This window comes from Dendronephthya gigantea, unplaced genomic scaffold (genome assembly GCF_004324835.1).
Source record: "Dendronephthya gigantea isolate DGI-Jeju-01 unplaced genomic scaffold, DenGig_1.0 000012F, whole genome shotgun sequence".
Lineage (NCBI taxonomy): Eukaryota > Metazoa > Cnidaria > Anthozoa > Malacalcyonacea > Nephtheidae > Dendronephthya > Dendronephthya gigantea.
This window is the reverse complement of record NW_021163022.1, coordinates 873473-890137: the sequence shown is the minus strand read 5'-3', so window position 1 is coordinate 890137 and position 16665 is coordinate 873473. Positions and strand designations below refer to the sequence as shown.

The 16665-nt window shown below is 36.8% G+C and overlaps 2 protein-coding genes across 3 annotated transcripts; both read left to right on the top strand.

The window, feature by feature from the left end:
- Window positions 1-4007: 4007 nt before the first annotated feature.
- On the top strand, window positions 4008-10120 carry LOC114519129. 2 transcript variants are annotated; one of them, XM_028539202.1, is made up of 5 exons: window positions 4008-4159; window positions 6068-7092; window positions 7971-8248; window positions 8520-8597; window positions 8703-10120. In XM_028539202.1, the coding sequence occupies exons 2-5, from the start codon at window positions 6092-6094 to the stop codon at window positions 9164-9166; spliced, it is 1821 nt and encodes a 606-aa protein (XP_028395003.1). In that variant the 5' UTR covers window positions 4008-4159; window positions 6068-6091; the 3' UTR covers window positions 9167-10120. The 2 variants fall into 2 exon arrangements, with proteins under 2 accessions (XP_028395003.1, XP_028395004.1); XM_028539203.1 differs by lacking the exon at window positions 4008-4159 and adding an exon at window positions 5834-5977.
- Window positions 10121-11660: 1540 nt separating this feature from the next.
- On the top strand, window positions 11661-16424 carry LOC114519113. The gene is made up of 4 exons (XM_028539179.1): window positions 11661-11782; window positions 13551-14522; window positions 14779-15143; window positions 15363-16424. The coding sequence occupies exons 2-4, from the start codon at window positions 13558-13560 to the stop codon at window positions 15824-15826; spliced, it is 1794 nt and encodes a 597-aa protein (XP_028394980.1). The 5' UTR covers window positions 11661-11782; window positions 13551-13557; the 3' UTR covers window positions 15827-16424.
- Window positions 16425-16665: the final 241 nt, after the last annotated feature.

Below are 16665 nucleotides of genomic sequence, written 5' to 3'. Positions count from 1 at the left end.
ATTCAAATATTTAACCGAATTTAAGAAACGTTTGCTCACATGCATCATGCATTAGCTATGTTCCTGGTGGCCAGAACTTAGTTAACTGAACGTAAAACTTTATTTAACTTAAGTTCGTTAACTAAATTAGTTAACTTCGTTAAGTTAATCATGCACAGACTAACCCCTGCATGCACATTTTTTGACCACCAGGCTACTCTAACCTGTAACGATGCCCGGGCATCGCTGAACGTTGCTTTTTGGCGTCGATTTGGCATATATTAAACGTCGAGTTGGCCTACATTAGGCGTAGATTTGCCGTCGAGGTTGCCTACATTAGGCGTAGATTTGCCGTCGAGGTTGCCTACATTAGGCGTAGATTTGCCGTCGAGGTTGCCTACATTAGGCGTAGATTTGCCGTCGAAGTTGCCTACATTAGGCGTAGATTTGCCGTAGAAGTTGCCTACATTAGGCGTAGATTTGCCGTCGAGGTTGCCTACATTAGGCGTAAATTTGCCGTCGAAGTTGCCTACATTAGGCGTAGATTTGCCGTCGAGGTTGCCTACGTTAGGCGTAGATTTGCCGTCGAGGTTGCCTACATTAGGCGTAGATTTGCCGTCGAGGTTGCCTACATTAGGCGTAGATTTGCCGTCGAGGTTGCCTACATTAGGCGTAGATTTGCCGTCGAAGTTGCCTACATTAGGCGTAGATTTGCCGTCGAGTTGGCCTACATTATAGGCGTGGATTTGGGTATTACTCATCAACCTGAAATAAGATTACAGAAATGAGCAAACTATATTCTTTATTGAGAAACACGCGTAAAATCGGGATTGTAAAAACAACAACATCTATAAAACCCCTCTGGGATTTCAAATATTTCCTTTTTTGCTATTATTAATATTCATATCAATTATCATGCGGCCGTTGTCGTTTTTGACCAGATCATAAACTCCCCATTGTTCGATTTATCTAAAAATGTTCGATTTCTTTAAATACTCACGTTTTATTATGAACAGGTTTTGTCGTCGTTTCAAATGGCTTGACCCGCTAAATCGCTACCTGCAATAAAACCAAAGTAATGCTTGTTATAGACAGCGATTTCAAGGATTTACCTTCGATGAAGGGAGCTCAAATATCGGGAGAAAACGTGCGGTGATTATTCAGTTGAAAAAACGCATGATGCCTGATGAAGCGTTTCAAGTTTTCCCATCCTATTTTGAATAAAATAGACCCAAAATTACCTGTTTATTCCAGAAACAAGCGCTGAAGAGCAGCTTTGGACTTGCTGTCTCTTTAAATGCGGGTCATCTCGCGGAATTTCAGCTATGGGTTTTCCTGTCCAGCTCACTTCTATATTCGGTTTGGTTTTAGCTTTTAAGCTCCACCTGGAAGAATAAAAGGCAATGTTAATTAACTGGTTTGGTCTTTATAACTCAATTCAAAGGTATAGTTGCTTGCGATTGGAGCAAAGGTTAGCGGCTCACACAATATTTAGCGTACATTACCTTTCTCATATCATTAACAGGTCCCAAGAAAGTGCGTAGACGTGCTTTCTCCTCAAAGGCGAGTTATCTTGAGTCAAATGCGAGTCGTCTTAGGCAATTTCTGTTACGGTAACGGACTTTTTGCCCACTTCACTTCATTCAGTTTGGTTTTAAGCTCTCAAACTCCACCTGGAAGAATAAAAGGCACCGGCCATTAGTTCACTGCTTAGATCTTTAGAACTCAATTCAAACGTAATTTACGTGTGGTTAGAGGGAAGATTAGCGGCTCAACGGTAAGATTTGACGTATATTACCTTTCTCATATCATCAATATCCCCCAGAAAAAGCCTAGACTTGCTTTCTCTTCAAAGGCGAGTTATCTTGAGCCAGTTCAGCCACAATTCATCGGTCGTCAATCTCTTGTTCACAAATTTCATCGTTTAACTTCGCTTTCATTTGTCAAAATTCTGCACAAAAAGAATAAAAAGCAACGTTATTGTTATACAAGTTTGTATTTAAAGCTGAACACCACAGGAACACTACGAGAGAGGCATTACAAGACGTGAACTAAAGACACGTGGAACCTCAGCCCAAAAGCTCACGATGAAACAAGCTGATAAAACACGCAAAGGGAAAGGCATATTACCTGGTATAACACCAACGACAGTCTGTCAGAGATAGTAAACTTCAATTAAACTTCTCTTCTGCTGAAGACGATAGCAATCTGATAGCAACTGAATTTCTGTTGAAATTTTCTTGGCATGGAGGAGACTCATCTTTATTCTTCGAAGACCAGCGTTGAAGCACAGATTAATCTGTGGTTGAAGTGATGTCTCAAACTGGAATCAAAAACACATATTCATTTCACCCGCTCCTCGTGTCTGCAAAATAAAGTAATCCTATTGGATGAATACTCCCGGCCTGACAGCTTAACAACGCTTCTGATTGGATGTTCATAGTAATTTAAATAATATGATTAATTCTCTCCTCCTGAGCCTGGACATCAGAAATGAAAGGAAAGAATTAATCATATTATTCAAATTACTATGCTCGCCCAATCAGAAGCAATGTTGAGCTGTCAGGCCGGGAGTGTTCAGCCAATAATGACTTTATTTTACGTAAAATAAATATATAGCTTTGATTCAACGTTGCCACATTGCTTGGGCACTGATTTTCAGAAACAAAACCTTCTGAAATTACCGAATGCTTGGAAATACGAAGCGTATTGATGGAGATTTTGGAATAAAATATCAACCTATAATATATTTAATAACCATTCGCCGACGATTAAAAATATGCTTGTAAATTTTAGTTTTAAATGTACTCAGCATAAAGGCATGGTTTTAAAGTCGAACAATATAAAAACGAAACCGGGACACAATTTACAGAAATATTATATTATATAAATTCCACACAAAATATCGAGCCTTTAGGCGAGGTCCATTCAAGCGAAAAAAAGAACGAGACCAGTATCCTCCTGTACGGACCGAACAAGCTCAGTCAATAAACTATTTATTATACAGGGTGAGTCAAAAAAAAGTGACACCTTTGAAATTCAAATTAGCTGCGAACTTATGACTGGAATATGACAATTCCCATGTACAATCAACAAAAACGATTTGATAAAACTATTCTTTTGTATTTACAGAGCTTAGAATGCATTTTAACTCCCAATGGGAACAAACTTTATGTTTTAGGTTAATTAATATGATATGCTTCGTATACCCATGAAATATTTTAGGCAACTTCGGTCACATTACAGCCGCTATGCGGCTAATTTGAATTTCAAAGGTGTCACTTTTTTTGACTCACCCTGTATGACTAAAAACGATTAAGAGAAACCCTGTCCGGTCCGTACTGTTGGTTACCGACCGCTCAGGAACCAATCAGAATGCTTGATTTTAGTTGATAGACCGATGAACTATTCTAGTCATATAATAAAGCGTCATATTTGATGACGTTATCTTTTGTCGTTTGGCTGAACGTTCTTCTCGTTCACGTGACTGTTAGCTGCGTCCCGAGGGGAGGGGGGAGGTGGGAGTCAATAAAGAGATATTGCACTGTTAAATCTCGTATCAGGGGCGCCGGAAGCAGTTTAGGGCGGCGTGGGCAGAGTTTTAGAAAAGGGCACATTCATTTTAGCAACCACACGAAGAGGAAACTCAAATTTTACAAGTACATGCGAACTTGCAAATCCACGGGAGTACGCATTTTCAATAATATTAGCGATAATTACCAATATTATTACGATACTTTTATGTGGTAGCAAAGGGCACAGGACTGCCCCCGTTAACCCCGAAAAGCAAAGGGTAAGGGGGGGCAGCTGAGTATATTTCTCGTGTTGAGAAAGATATCTCACCCGTTCGCTGCGCTCACTCGTTCGATATCATTCTCAACACTCGAAATAAATTCCATGTTCCAAGCATCCATGTATTATTCTCTATAAATATATTTCCTCTTTGACACAAGCAGCGAGCACAATTTTAAATATAGTAGTGAGTAAATTGGCCATTGGCCAATCACAAGTCAGAACATCGGCTGGGCTGCCTGGGCAACTTATTATCGCATTCATTGTACGAAACATTGTTGTCGTTGTAGATTTTATTTTACTATAGTAACACGCCGAGCTTCTCTTTTTGTAACAACTTTTCAGCATCGATACAGGTTTTTATCGCCAGCTGGCGAAGTCAGTTGAGGTAAGTTCGCATCTTCTAGTTCTAGCTAGGTATTCTCTTGTGCATGGTTGAACAATGACGCCGTGCATCAGTGCTTGTAGATTTGTCGTAAGAATACGTCAGTTTATTCGTCTTCGAAGCAATGAGCATTTAGTATTTTAGCACAAGTGAATATAACAAATCCTACATATCGTTTGGTCAAATTTGACGTATTATGCAGTTATACTCACCTTCAGATGAATAAAGCAAAACCGAAATTGCAAAATGGCGGCTAGTCGTTTTGTGGACGTTTCTTACTAAGAGATAAGCGAACAAATGCAGTTCTTTTGTCAAATTACTCACTTGCGCAAAAATACTAAAACAATTATTCGCCTTAGGCTCGGTGATTATCGGGGAATATCAGCTAATAATTGTTAAATATTTCCAGCAGGGAAAGGTGTTATTGTGAGATACTAGTGTTCAGTAACACAAATATTTAAAGTAACACGAATAAAGTAACACGAATATTTTAGTGTTGTAGTTGGATTAAATTGTAAAAGCAAATATGCGAATGTGAGCTGTGGAATATTTAACCGCACATCAATATTTTAATCGCATATCACTTATTTTAGCTGTTTAATTAATTTACATGGAAGCAACAGAGTTTGTTTGCTTCCTAGAGATGAAATTTATTACATGAAACTTTTGAGCTTGGTTAACTAGTAAATACAACACCAATTTTTTATGGGAAAGTTAAAGGCAAAATTATAGCGGATTTGGTGCAAACGTGAGCTTTCCCCACACTCCTTTTTCCTCAAACTTTGTCCACAACTATTGCAAGCAAAATAAACAAATTTTATGATGATGAATATTATTGGTTATAGACAATATCATCAATATGGTATTTTTGTATATATTTTAGAATGTTCATAACAGTGCATATGCTTTGTTAGTTACTACATGCATCAGTTCAAGGCCTGCATGGTTATCACTGAATAACAAAATCATAAAAGTGGCGGGCTTTATTGCACACATGAAGATATCATCACTCATTACAATATTATTATAAAAGCACAAATAACTAAAAGCTTTTTGGGAGAAGAGTGGGGGTGGTTGTTATTCTTATTTTCATCTTATGCCTGACTGATTTCCTTTGTAAGCTATTCTTCCCATGATACGTAAACATGAATATATGAATATGTGTATGTGATCACATACCATTTTTGGTTTGAAAATAGTGGGGATTGGTGTGAAATCTCACCTTGTTGGCACAGTGAAAGACCAACAGCAAAAGTTGGCTTGCAACATCATATCTATAGACCAGGAAATTCCATTCCTAACTTGCAAGATAGAAGTGCTCGCAGAGATAGAGGCCTCTGTTGCCTCATTTAGTACTCACTGTGCAACTGAGAGATACTTTTTTTAACAGTGGCCTGACTAGAACGATAAATGGGGTTATATATTCATATATTCAGATTAGAAATCCGTCATGCAGAACTGAATATATGAATAAAGCAAATAAATACACCTCTCCCTCCCTCCCACTAAAAATTATCGATCTAGTTATGCCACACCGTAGAGAAGTCTCTCTCAGCAGCACAGCGTTTACTAATTTAGCAAGAGATTGAACACTTAATAAACTTAATTGAATACTTCTATCTTGTAAGTTGGGGATGGCAATTTCTTGTTCTATAGATATGATGTTGCAATGCACCCTGGAAATTATCTCTTATCCCACCAATTCAAATCCTTTGTGACAGCCGACTTCCGTAGCCAAAGTGAGGGGTATCACTACAGATTTCAATACTTTGACAGTAGAGAATACAAATAAAATGGGTTCCGTTTATACATGCACGCGAGGTCAGTGTCATGGCGAGGTCATACAGCCAGCTCTGGCATTCTAGTATTGTGTTCTTTCTTTACATATGAAAAAATTCATTTCTTTTTTAGATTTAAGTTCAGGCCTGGTTTGAAATGAGGGTAAACGCTCGATATATTGGGATTGCTGCAATGGTAGCAGTGTTCCTACTTGTGGTCAGAGAATGGCATACCCGATACAAGGCCAACTCCCAGTTTAAGATAAGAGCTCCAAGTCCTCAATTTGTGGAACCAAACACAACTTGCGTCTCATTTGATGTTGCATTGGGAAATACGTTGCAAAGCGTTGCCAGGAACATTCTGGATGTACAAAATGACTTTGATGCAACAGGACTTAACTCTTACTTATTAGGTTTTCAATTTAATCAAGTAAATGATGTATTAAAGTTGATTGGTCAGAATGTGATCAGTAGGCCCAGTCCACCAGCACAAAAGCCAGTTACTAATACAAAAAGGCAAGAGGTTTGCCCTGAAAAGTTTGCTGGAAAAGATTTGGGTTATGGTAAACCATATTATCGTTTAGGCTATGCTCGTGTCAAATGTGACACCTTTGTCCCTATAAATGAACTTTTAACCCTACTAATGTACGTCCCTCATGAACATCCTAAACCTGCTATGAGTTACCTTAGCATGATGACAACAATCTCCAATGACTACCCTCAAGTGCAAGTTATTTTAGCAACTGAGAAAGAGTTGAATAAGGAGACCATAGAAAAAATATCCAGTCTGAAAATAAAGTTCAAAAATGAAATGATCAAAGGAAATAAAGGAAGCTTTTGGGCAAAATTACTTGAGCAAGTGTCAACACCATATGTATTAATAGCACCTTATCTAACCCACTTTGATGATGATATTGATTTGTATCGATTGGTGCGAGTTTTAAGCTATCGTGATGATGTATCGGTGGCAGGAGGAAGTTATCGGAATTTAACTGGACACTGGGACCTTGGTTGTCGACAGTTATCCTTCAACTACTGGACGGCTAAGTACACTGCTGGATATTATAGGTCCTTTAATGAATGTGTGGTATGCGATTATCTCCCAGGACCATTTGCAGCTAAAACAGAATGGTTGCGATCACTCAAGATTGATGCCAGGTACTGTGTACAGTACTGCACATTGCGACTGAACTTTTTTTCCGATTACTATCTGCGCAAAGCTGAACATGAAAACTTGCTATTATACAATGCATACTTATAATACAAGTTTAAATCTTCTGTTGATTCTAAAAAATCGCTTAACATGTTGTTATAATTTTTTAAACCCATTTGCCGAGAAAATTGAAAGTACGCCAAAAACGTCATCCTGAGATGCTAATTAAGGCCTATTTTGACTGTACGATTAGTTTTATGCAATTATCATTCTAACGAATGAAAAAGAAGGCCATTGCCATAATCCTTCTCATTTTGTTCAACATCGGATTTTGAAATGTTATATTTTGTGTTTACGCGTTCACATACACCATGGTTAGAATCGTTTATCGTATCGTAAGGTCCCGTTTCCACGTAGTTGGATATAAGTGTAAGATATAAGTGTTTTAGTTAGTTGGGAGTATTCGTTTCAACCTAACTAACTGTAGCAAAGATTATTGTAATGTGCGTACTCAGTTATAGCTAGTTGGTTGAGTCAACTCGTATCCGGCTGCGTGGAAACGGGCCTACGACACATCGCATAGTGTACTGAATGGGCCTTTAGGCTAGATATACGGCCCTGAAATTGGATCTAATCAAATTTTGTCTCTATAAAAAAATAGTAAAGATTAGGTACAGCCGCTTTCGGATTTCGCTGAACATAATTTATTTCGAGAGCTAAACGACTGTCCTTTAAAGCTTCACAGCGACGTCATCTCTTTTTGTGCATGAGAAAATTGGCTCACATGCTTTTGCGGCAACTACTGTATTTGATTTTTCCCTTTTTTGTGTCCAAGGACTGTATATATCCTTAAAAACTACAATGTTCTTTATTTTAAATGTAGTCTTTCAGAAGGACTGTTTCAAGACCTCTTTTGGAGATTTAAAAAGCAACAGAACCTTGCTGTTGTTTGTGCCGATGTAATGTTCAATATGGATACACAATCCGTGCCCAATGAAGCATTGGTAGGCTTGGCTAACAAGCATAACATCAAGAAGATTATTACCAGCGATGGCACCGTGAAATGGTTTGGTTGTAGACGTGGTCTGAACTATACCAACAAGATTGGGTGTTCATGGAGGAATGGTATTGGTGTACCACCATGTGATCTATGGAATTTAGGTATCTAATATTATCAGTAGCGTAGCCAGTCTGACAATTTAGTTCCTCTATGCAAATTTCACGTTATTATAATTGTTCAATTCTCAAGGAAAATTTATTGTTTTCACAGTTAATGGGCACCAATAATAATAATAATAAATGGACCCAAAAAATAATAATAATCGTAATATTAACTAAGCGGGACTAATTCGTGAGGTCGTCTACGCTATCGGCATATGGTTACGATATTTATGAATATGGCGTATCATCATGTTTTGTCTTCCTATTTTAGGTGACGTGGTAAAATTTATAATGCAAGCTTGTGATGATGTAAAAATAGGATGTGAATATACTGCTGGGGATATCGTAGGTAAAAAGTGGTTATCTTTCTTTATATAACACCCCATGCATAGTCATTCAATTGGCTAATCACATGATAGGTTAAAATTGTCTATTAAAACTGTCTGTATTTTAGGTGCCGTGCACTTTGGTTCTACGTATGCTTGGAGCAATAATGCCGTCATTTATTTCCAAACCAAGGACTTCGAAACCTTCGACAAACTTCGCCCAAAGTTCGAGAACGCTGGTTTTGCATTCCAGTCGAGTAAATCTGGAACAATGGGTTTTACAATATCAACTAAAAACTGGCAAATTAATATGTATGCTCGTGAATCACTCGAAGTCGGTCAAATGTTACAGCAGAATCAACTACCAACTAGAGTTCGCATAAGTGAGGCCTGGGTGACAGTTCCGCGTAACCCTGGGAGGTTGGCACGAGGACAATTTCTCGCTCAGTATTTCAGTAGTTCAGAGTATCATGGGAAGAAGTCGTACTATCCACCCAACGCTCCTGCAAGATGCCCAGACCCAGAACATTCAGCATGTTTGGATCAATATCCGATTGGTGGCAATGTACAATTTTTAGACAACGTACCATAACTGCAATATTGCCTAGTATTTAATATTTGTTTTTTGTTTACTGTTACAGTCGCGGCAATAGAAGCGTTCCGAAAAATATCGAGCAATTCATTTGCTCAAATTTATTAGTTTGGCTTACGGAGTTCATCAAATACTTGAAAAACTCCTTGAAAAACTCCTAACCTCCGCTTTCGAATCGACCAATGTCTAATCCTATTGGATAATAAAATAAAGAGACGCATATTATTGGTCAATTCCAAACCGGAAGTTAGGGGTTTTTAAAATATATGATAAACTCCGTAAACCAACTGATAAAATGGAGCAAATGAGTTGCTTGATATTTTACGCTTCTATTGCCTGGACTGTTATAATTATTAGGATTATAATGTTAAAATTGAATCTTCGTTTTTCTTAGGCAAAAGATTAATTCATCGGAGCAAAATTCATCATTTATCTGTTCATCTGTGATAAGGTCCCAGAACTACCCCATTTTCGTTGTTATTTCTTCTGAATTTCTAATACGTAAATCATTAATAGTCCTGCATACAGTGTATAAGTATGTGTTTCGCCAGTTTCGGATTAGTAGCGAGAGCTGGGATATAATAGTGCTTTAGGTCGTTGATTTTCGCTCCTGCATGGAAACCCTTTACCAGTGTTTTAGTGTTAGTGGCTTTAGTAATTGAGTGCTGGCAAATACCTTTGAGAATCTTCCATTATCATCGTAGACCCATGCTCCTTCCGCGCCACAAAAATTACATTCACGACCCAACGTTTCGACACCCCGGTCTAGTGTTTTCACTCTCAACATAACGTCATCTATCAATCAGGGCCGGTTGTATCAAGCCCGTTTAGCTTAAACGGTGGATAAGTCAAAATTAAAATAACACCCTTACATCCCTCTTGAATGAGTTAACTTGAATATTATGCACTGAATATGTAGTTGTAAACAGTAATCGTTGTATTAAGGTTGAAAACATTTAGTTTGCTTGTTGAATAAAACGATAGACTTGCTTCTATTTTGAGCTTAAAAACCGTTTAAGCTAAACGAGCTTGATACAACCGGCCCGAGGTGTTAGATGTAAATATTCTTTTGGCAAATGGCTTCCGTCATCCGCCACGCTTCCAAACGACGCCTTTGTCAATAACGATCGTTAGTGGTTATGTCTTTAGAATCGTTCCACGCAATGTTATCGTTTGTTTGACACACATGTTCCGCCAAGGCTGATTTTCATTGAACTATCTAAGTTCGAAACGTAGCAGTAGTCACATTGAATTAACGAGTCTAGCTAAATTATTGTAAGATTATACTAAAATATACACTGATATTGTAGAAAAGTGCAATAAGAATTAGTTAAAAATATGTTCCTGTTATCTAAAATCTATAAGTCTATTTGTAGGTATATAGAGAAGGCATTAAAAATATTTAAAGGTAAAAAATGTTTCAGATTTTAAAGTTCTGCATTTACTTATATTATTAAACAGCAGATTTTTCCTGCAAGTTATACTAAAAGTCTCTTAGGAAAAAAAACCTCCTCCATAATTTTGCCAAATTACATGTTAATCATATTGGACGTAGGTCATCTTCAATTGCTTGTGGTGGATTCACCTTTGGGATAGGCGTTATGGGCGAACATTTTAATAATTCAGGCATATGTCCTTCCCTGATCGACTGATATATTTCCTTTATAACCAGTGTAAGTTCGGCAGCAAATTCTTTTAGCACTCGATTTGGCACGTGCTGAGTTGAGCAAGAAGGTAATGATGGGGATAACGTTGAAAAGTTCTCAGTTATACTTAATTTTCTGGATATCTTGTCCCATAAGCTTTTTTATCTAATTCCACCATTTTCGAGGGTTAGTCTGACTTAACTCTGCCACTTTATGTGTATAATAATGCATCTTGACCAATTTAATTTCCTTTTGGATTTTATTCCAATACCGGTAACAAGATGATTCCTTACCATTCTTCTGGAAAAAGCAGGGTCCCAAAAAACGTTGTGTCGTGAATTTAATCTTTGTGTGATGATTACTTTCATTAATGAAATCAGAGTAGCGATAATTGCGATGGACTTTGTATGGTAAAGTGTAAATTAAATTTATTTATTGTTGTCCTGAGCTTGTGAAAAGCTTGGTTCTCTCATTTTAAAGAAAGGCTACCCACATGTACGCCAACGTACCTATTTTTTTAAATTATTGTTTTGTAATTATGAGTTCTCACTTTTAAGAATAATTCCTTAGAAATAGGAATTCTGAAAAGTTTTGAGGATCTTTTTAAAGAATTTAGGTTTTTGAAGAATTTTTTAAAGAATTTCTGAGTAATTCTACAAAGGTCTAAAATGGGTAAAAATAAATTGTGATCAATTTTTTCAATCAAAAAATACAACAAAAAAAACTTATAACGTCCAGGCATGGTTGTAATTTTACGAGTTTAAGGAATTTTATTGAAATATAAGGAATTTTCGCCCTTTTCCTAAGGAAATTTGGTTGTGATGAGAGCATTGTTTGTAATTACTCTTTTGGCGACTCTGGCGTTCTTGAAACGCGAAGGACGAAACTTTCGTAGTATTTGGGTCTTCTATTTATAATATTGACCAAGTACTTCGTATATGTGTTAATGTCTTTGGGCTGAACTTGGGCGGTAAGTTTCTGTGCAAGAAAATATTGAAAACTAAATATAAATTCATATAAAACAATAAAAAGCCACATTTTTGGAGGTTGTGTACTGTAAAAAAACATCTTAGGACCGTCGTCGAAATTATAGATTTCGCTCCGCAAATTGACCATCGTGGGATCTTTAAAATACGTGTTTGTCCAAATAATTTTGTAATCGATTCTACTTCAAAATCCGCGACGCAGACATGCAGCGATGCAGGACGAAATCGCCACGTATAAAATATTAAAATATAAATTGACTTAATTATGCTGTGCATGCTATATATACTGTAGTATATATATATTTAGTTTATTTTATTTTATGAAATACTATTATTCATGCAGATGTATTTTGACTTGAAGCACTCAATTCAAATGAACTACCTGGCAAAAAGCTATCACATTCTTGCAATATTGATATAGACTAGACTGAATAATAACATTGTGCTGCCCATGTTGTGCACAGTTGTTACAATCCTTTTAATTGTAGTCTCAGTGTTTTTGGCTGCTTTTTGACCCACTTTTAAGTCCTTTTGATATAACTTCTACCTCTCCTTAATTATGTACAGTTCAGTTTTGCTATCATATCCAGTTTTAAATTGAGTGGTGGCCGGTGGGATAGGGAATTTGAAATTTCTGTTTAGTCAGAGCAAAAAAATCCTGAAGGTTGCCTGAGGTGGGGGAACCAGGAAGATTTGAACCAACATTAGCATACAAAATCATTGGCATATTTACATGCATCAACAAACTTAGTACCAAGCCTGAAGAAGGAGTGAAAGACAAAATGTAAATTGTAAATTTAGAACCTAATCAACCTATTTAATTTAATACAAAGGCAATATATTTTTTTTCCAGACTGGAAAGTTTGTGCATTTTTCAAGAAAGTTTATTGTAATTCAGAACACTTGAAGTGACTTCCATTTTACCCTTTAAACCTTGAACATTGAACAAGCAAAGGATGATGGATAACTCCTTATTATAAGTCCTATAAGAGAAAATATTCTATTGGTACAATGAAAGAGCTTATAATAAACATTTATGCAGTTCAGAAATACTTGTTTCAAAGCTAAACAACCCATTTAAAAATGGGTTAGTATTCATCAAGCTTTGCATGTTCAATTTTTAGGAATAAATTGCTGCAAGTCATATCATGCTCATCTTAAATAGGTAGATAAAAAACTTTAGATAAAAGGGTTATTTGTGATAATCTAGAGACTGGAGGCAAAGCATCCGCTTGGCACCAACAAATGCAACAATGGTGGCATGCACATCCCTTTTCTAAAGGGCAACTAACAGAAAGTGCCTTTAGCCGAAAGTGTCTCTGACTTTGAAATTTTTCAGACTCTTATTGATAGAAGTTATTTCTAAATGAACTGTTTTTCCTGTCTGAATATGATTGAAATAGAGTAAAGCGCTTATTTCACAAAGTTTACTTTACACTACCAAATTTTTAGGCACCAGATTGATTTTTTAACAGTGACATAGCTACCTTCTGAGATTAATGTTGTAGAATCCTAATGAATGATATGGAAGTTTTAGAAGAGTAATATACATAAAAAATATTTTTATGCAACAAATTATTTTCAAAACTGCAAGAAATCGTACCCCAAAACACACTAAATCTCACTTGCACAACCTTAGAATGAACTGGAGGTGTATATGCTTCCAGGATTACTACTGCATTTTGACATATGTGGCTGAGTGGTGTCAATACGCCTACATTCTTCACCTTTTCAATACTCTCGTCTTTGCAGATTAGAAATGAAAGGGAGTACTTTTCAAACAAGACGGGTGCATCTGGGTTTACTTTTCATAGCATGTGCTGCGGTGGTTATATTCTCAATGAAAAAATATGTTGACCAGATCACTATTGAGACAACTCCTCTTCCCATTTTGACATGCAAACCGACATCAAAGACAGACAAGCAAGTTCTCAGCGTAAAATTACGATCACTTTCCAACGGCATCATGGAATTACAACGTATTCTCTATACGTCATCCAAACATTTTAAAACTTTGGGTAACCAGGTTAAAATGCTGAACAAAATGCTTGAAATTCTACAAGATGAAAAAGTGTCGAAAAACCAGGAAGTTTGCCCAGAGAAGTTCGAGAGTAAGGACTTCATCGACAGTGCACCATATTATCATTTGAGAAATTCTCACACAAATTGCAATGAATTTGTACCAATACACCAACTTATTACCCTCTTGATATATTTGCCAAGTGAATTCAGCAAGCCTGCAATGAATTATTTAGAAATTATGCAAAGTATTGCAAAGTACTATCCAGAGATCACGGTAGTAATGGCAACTGGTGTAACATTGCCAAGCGCTGTTCAACAGGAGATTTCAAAATTAAAAATATCATTTAAGAACGTGGTTATTTCAGGAAAAAAAGGGGACGTATGGTCAAAGTTGCTTGATGAAGTAAAAACACCGTATGTATTGATAGCGCCTTATTTGACCCACTTTGATGATGATATTGATTTGCATCGATTGGTACGAGTTTTGAGCAATAATGGCAACATTGCGGTCGCAGGTGGTAGTTACAGAAATTTAACTGGCCACTGGGACCTTGGGTGTCGGCAAACTTCGTTAAACTATTGGACAGCAAAGTACAGCGTTGGGTACTTTGAATCTTTGAATGAATGTGCGATATGTGATTATCTCCCTGGACCGTTTGCAGCAAAAACCGAAGTGTTAAAGAAACTCAAATTTGATCCGAGGTAATCACTGTCGTAATACTAACCTATTTTTCAAGTGGAATTTAGACAAAATTTTACACTGATAAAAATCGCACAAGTTCCCGGTTAATGAAAACAGAACACAACAATTTATTCAGCCCTGTTTTTATCAACCAGGAGCAACTTGTGCCTTTTCGCCTGGTAATTGCTGTATCTTGGATATGTTATGTAAATATTGATAGTGTAAAACCAATGGTGTTTCTTTATCATTTTGAGTTTCCTCTTTTTTGTTCATTAGCCTTTCAGATGGGGTATTTCGCGATCTATTTTTTCGGTTGAAACGTCTAAATATAGCTGGCAATCGTGCAGTGGTTTGTGCTGATGTAATGTTCAATATTGACACGCCAAAGATCAAAGATGAAGCATTGGTTACTTTTGCTGGTAAGCATGATATCAAGAAAATTTTTGATAGTGACGGCACCGTGAAGTGGTATGGTTGCAGACGTGGACTAAGCTATACAAAAGATAAAAGATGTAGCTGGCCAAATGGTATGGGTGCACCACCATGTGATCTCTGGAATTTAGGCGAAGTGGTGAGAGTTGTGATGCAAGAGTGTGAAAAAGGGGGTATGCAGTGTGAATACGCCGCCGGAAATGTTTTAGGTAGGGAAGTATGAATCATTTTGTAACGTCTATAAAGAGCTTAAGCATGAGCTCTTGGTTCAAAGAATAAAAAATTGAGATGGTACTGTGCTACCCACTTCATTCCCAGTTAATGTTCAAAACTGTTTGGTTATATATTTTGGCCTTCTGGCTGCATGGATCCTTGCATGAAAATGTAAACGAGGAAAAGGAACTTGTATTCAAACTTCTTTTCTCCAGGTGCAGTAAAGTTTGCGTCGGTTATCCCGTGGGAAAAAGATGCTGATATTCACTTTCACACGAAGAATTTCTCTGCGTACAGAAAACTTGAAGGAAGATTCAGAAGCTTAGGGTTTGGTTTTAGAGCTAGCTCAGGAGGTTTAGGGGGATTTGATATTACCACGAAAAGATGGCGGCTGTCTATGTACGGCCGAAAGTCTCTTGAAGTCGGAGATATGATATCACAAGGCAAGTTCCCTACCCGTGTACCTATGGCCGGGGCCTGGGTAACAATTCCACGAAATCCGGGAATGTTTGCACGAAATCATTACGTCACTAACTATTTCCGGCATGCTGAGCATCACGGGGGCGATTCATTCTACTCAGCAGGACAGTTTAAGAAATGTCCAAAGCCAGGACATTCAGGTTGTTTGGACCAATATCCAGCAGATGGTAATATCCAGTTCTTGGACTATGTACCATGAAGAATCTGAGAGGCTGAAAACTAAAATACTTCAAGTGAATGCGTACGGTGGCTCGATACTTTTTTTTGAGAATTTAGGTGGCCAACATTTTAGGCTTCGAATCTAAGAATTTTTAAAATTTATTTAACAGATATTGGGAGTTTTTATATATTTTGATGTCACCACAGTACGTTAGGTTTAGTAACAGATCAGAACAAACGATTAACAAACTGTTAAAAATACTATAATTTTCGCAATATTCAGAATAATCCAACAATTATAGAATTTGTTTTGTTGTGATGAAAGCATAAATGCACTGGTATTGTTATCGAACTATAGTGAGATGGAAACAATGTTTTTGAGGTTTTTTTTTGCCAACTTGCCGGTACTAATCTTCTATAGTTTGCCCGGCTGCAAATAATTAGATAATAATTTTACCTTAAACTCTGATAATAGTTGAGACACCTGTAGTGTGTTGTCTGAAAGAAAACCGGCTGATAATTTACTCAATTAAGCCGTGTTTTTAGTATATTATGAATGTTGAATCTAATAAAAAGTAGAGGAGTAACAGAAGTTCTTTTTTCTGTGTATTGACGTGCTCGATTGCATTTGGCTCTGGAAACTATAAACAGTATAGTTATTATTACTGATGTCATATATGAAAGAATGTCATTGTCTTGAATCGGAATCAGCAATGTATCCTTTACCAGCTGATAGTTTTAGCACATATAGAATTAAAGTAATTCCGAAAAATGATAACATAATACAAATTTTTATTCTGTTTAAAAAAAAACTAAAAAAAAACAAAACAGAAATACAAATTTGTATTATGCTATCATTTTTCGGAATTACTTTAATTC

Bases quoted from the DNA above. Each gene is read 5' to 3' on its own strand.
- LOC114519129 (XM_028539202.1), top strand. From the start codon at position 6,092: ATGAGGGTAAACGCTCGATATATTGGGATTGCTGCAATGGTAGCAGTG. The intron at 8,249-8,519 runs GTATCTAATATT...TTCCTATTTTAG, and splicing joins ATGTGATCTATGGAATTTAG to GTGACGTGGTAAAATTTATA. The intron at 8,598-8,702 runs GTAAAAAGTGGT...TCTGTATTTTAG, and splicing joins TACTGCTGGGGATATCGTAG to GTGCCGTGCACTTTGGTTCT.
- LOC114519113 (XM_028539179.1), top strand. From the start codon at position 13,558: ATGAAAGGGAGTACTTTTCAAACAAGACGGGTGCATCTGGGTTTACTT. The intron at 14,523-14,778 runs GTAATCACTGTC...TTTGTTCATTAG, and splicing joins AAACTCAAATTTGATCCGAG to CCTTTCAGATGGGGTATTTC. The intron at 15,144-15,362 runs GTAGGGAAGTAT...TCTTTTCTCCAG, and splicing joins CGCCGCCGGAAATGTTTTAG to GTGCAGTAAAGTTTGCGTCG.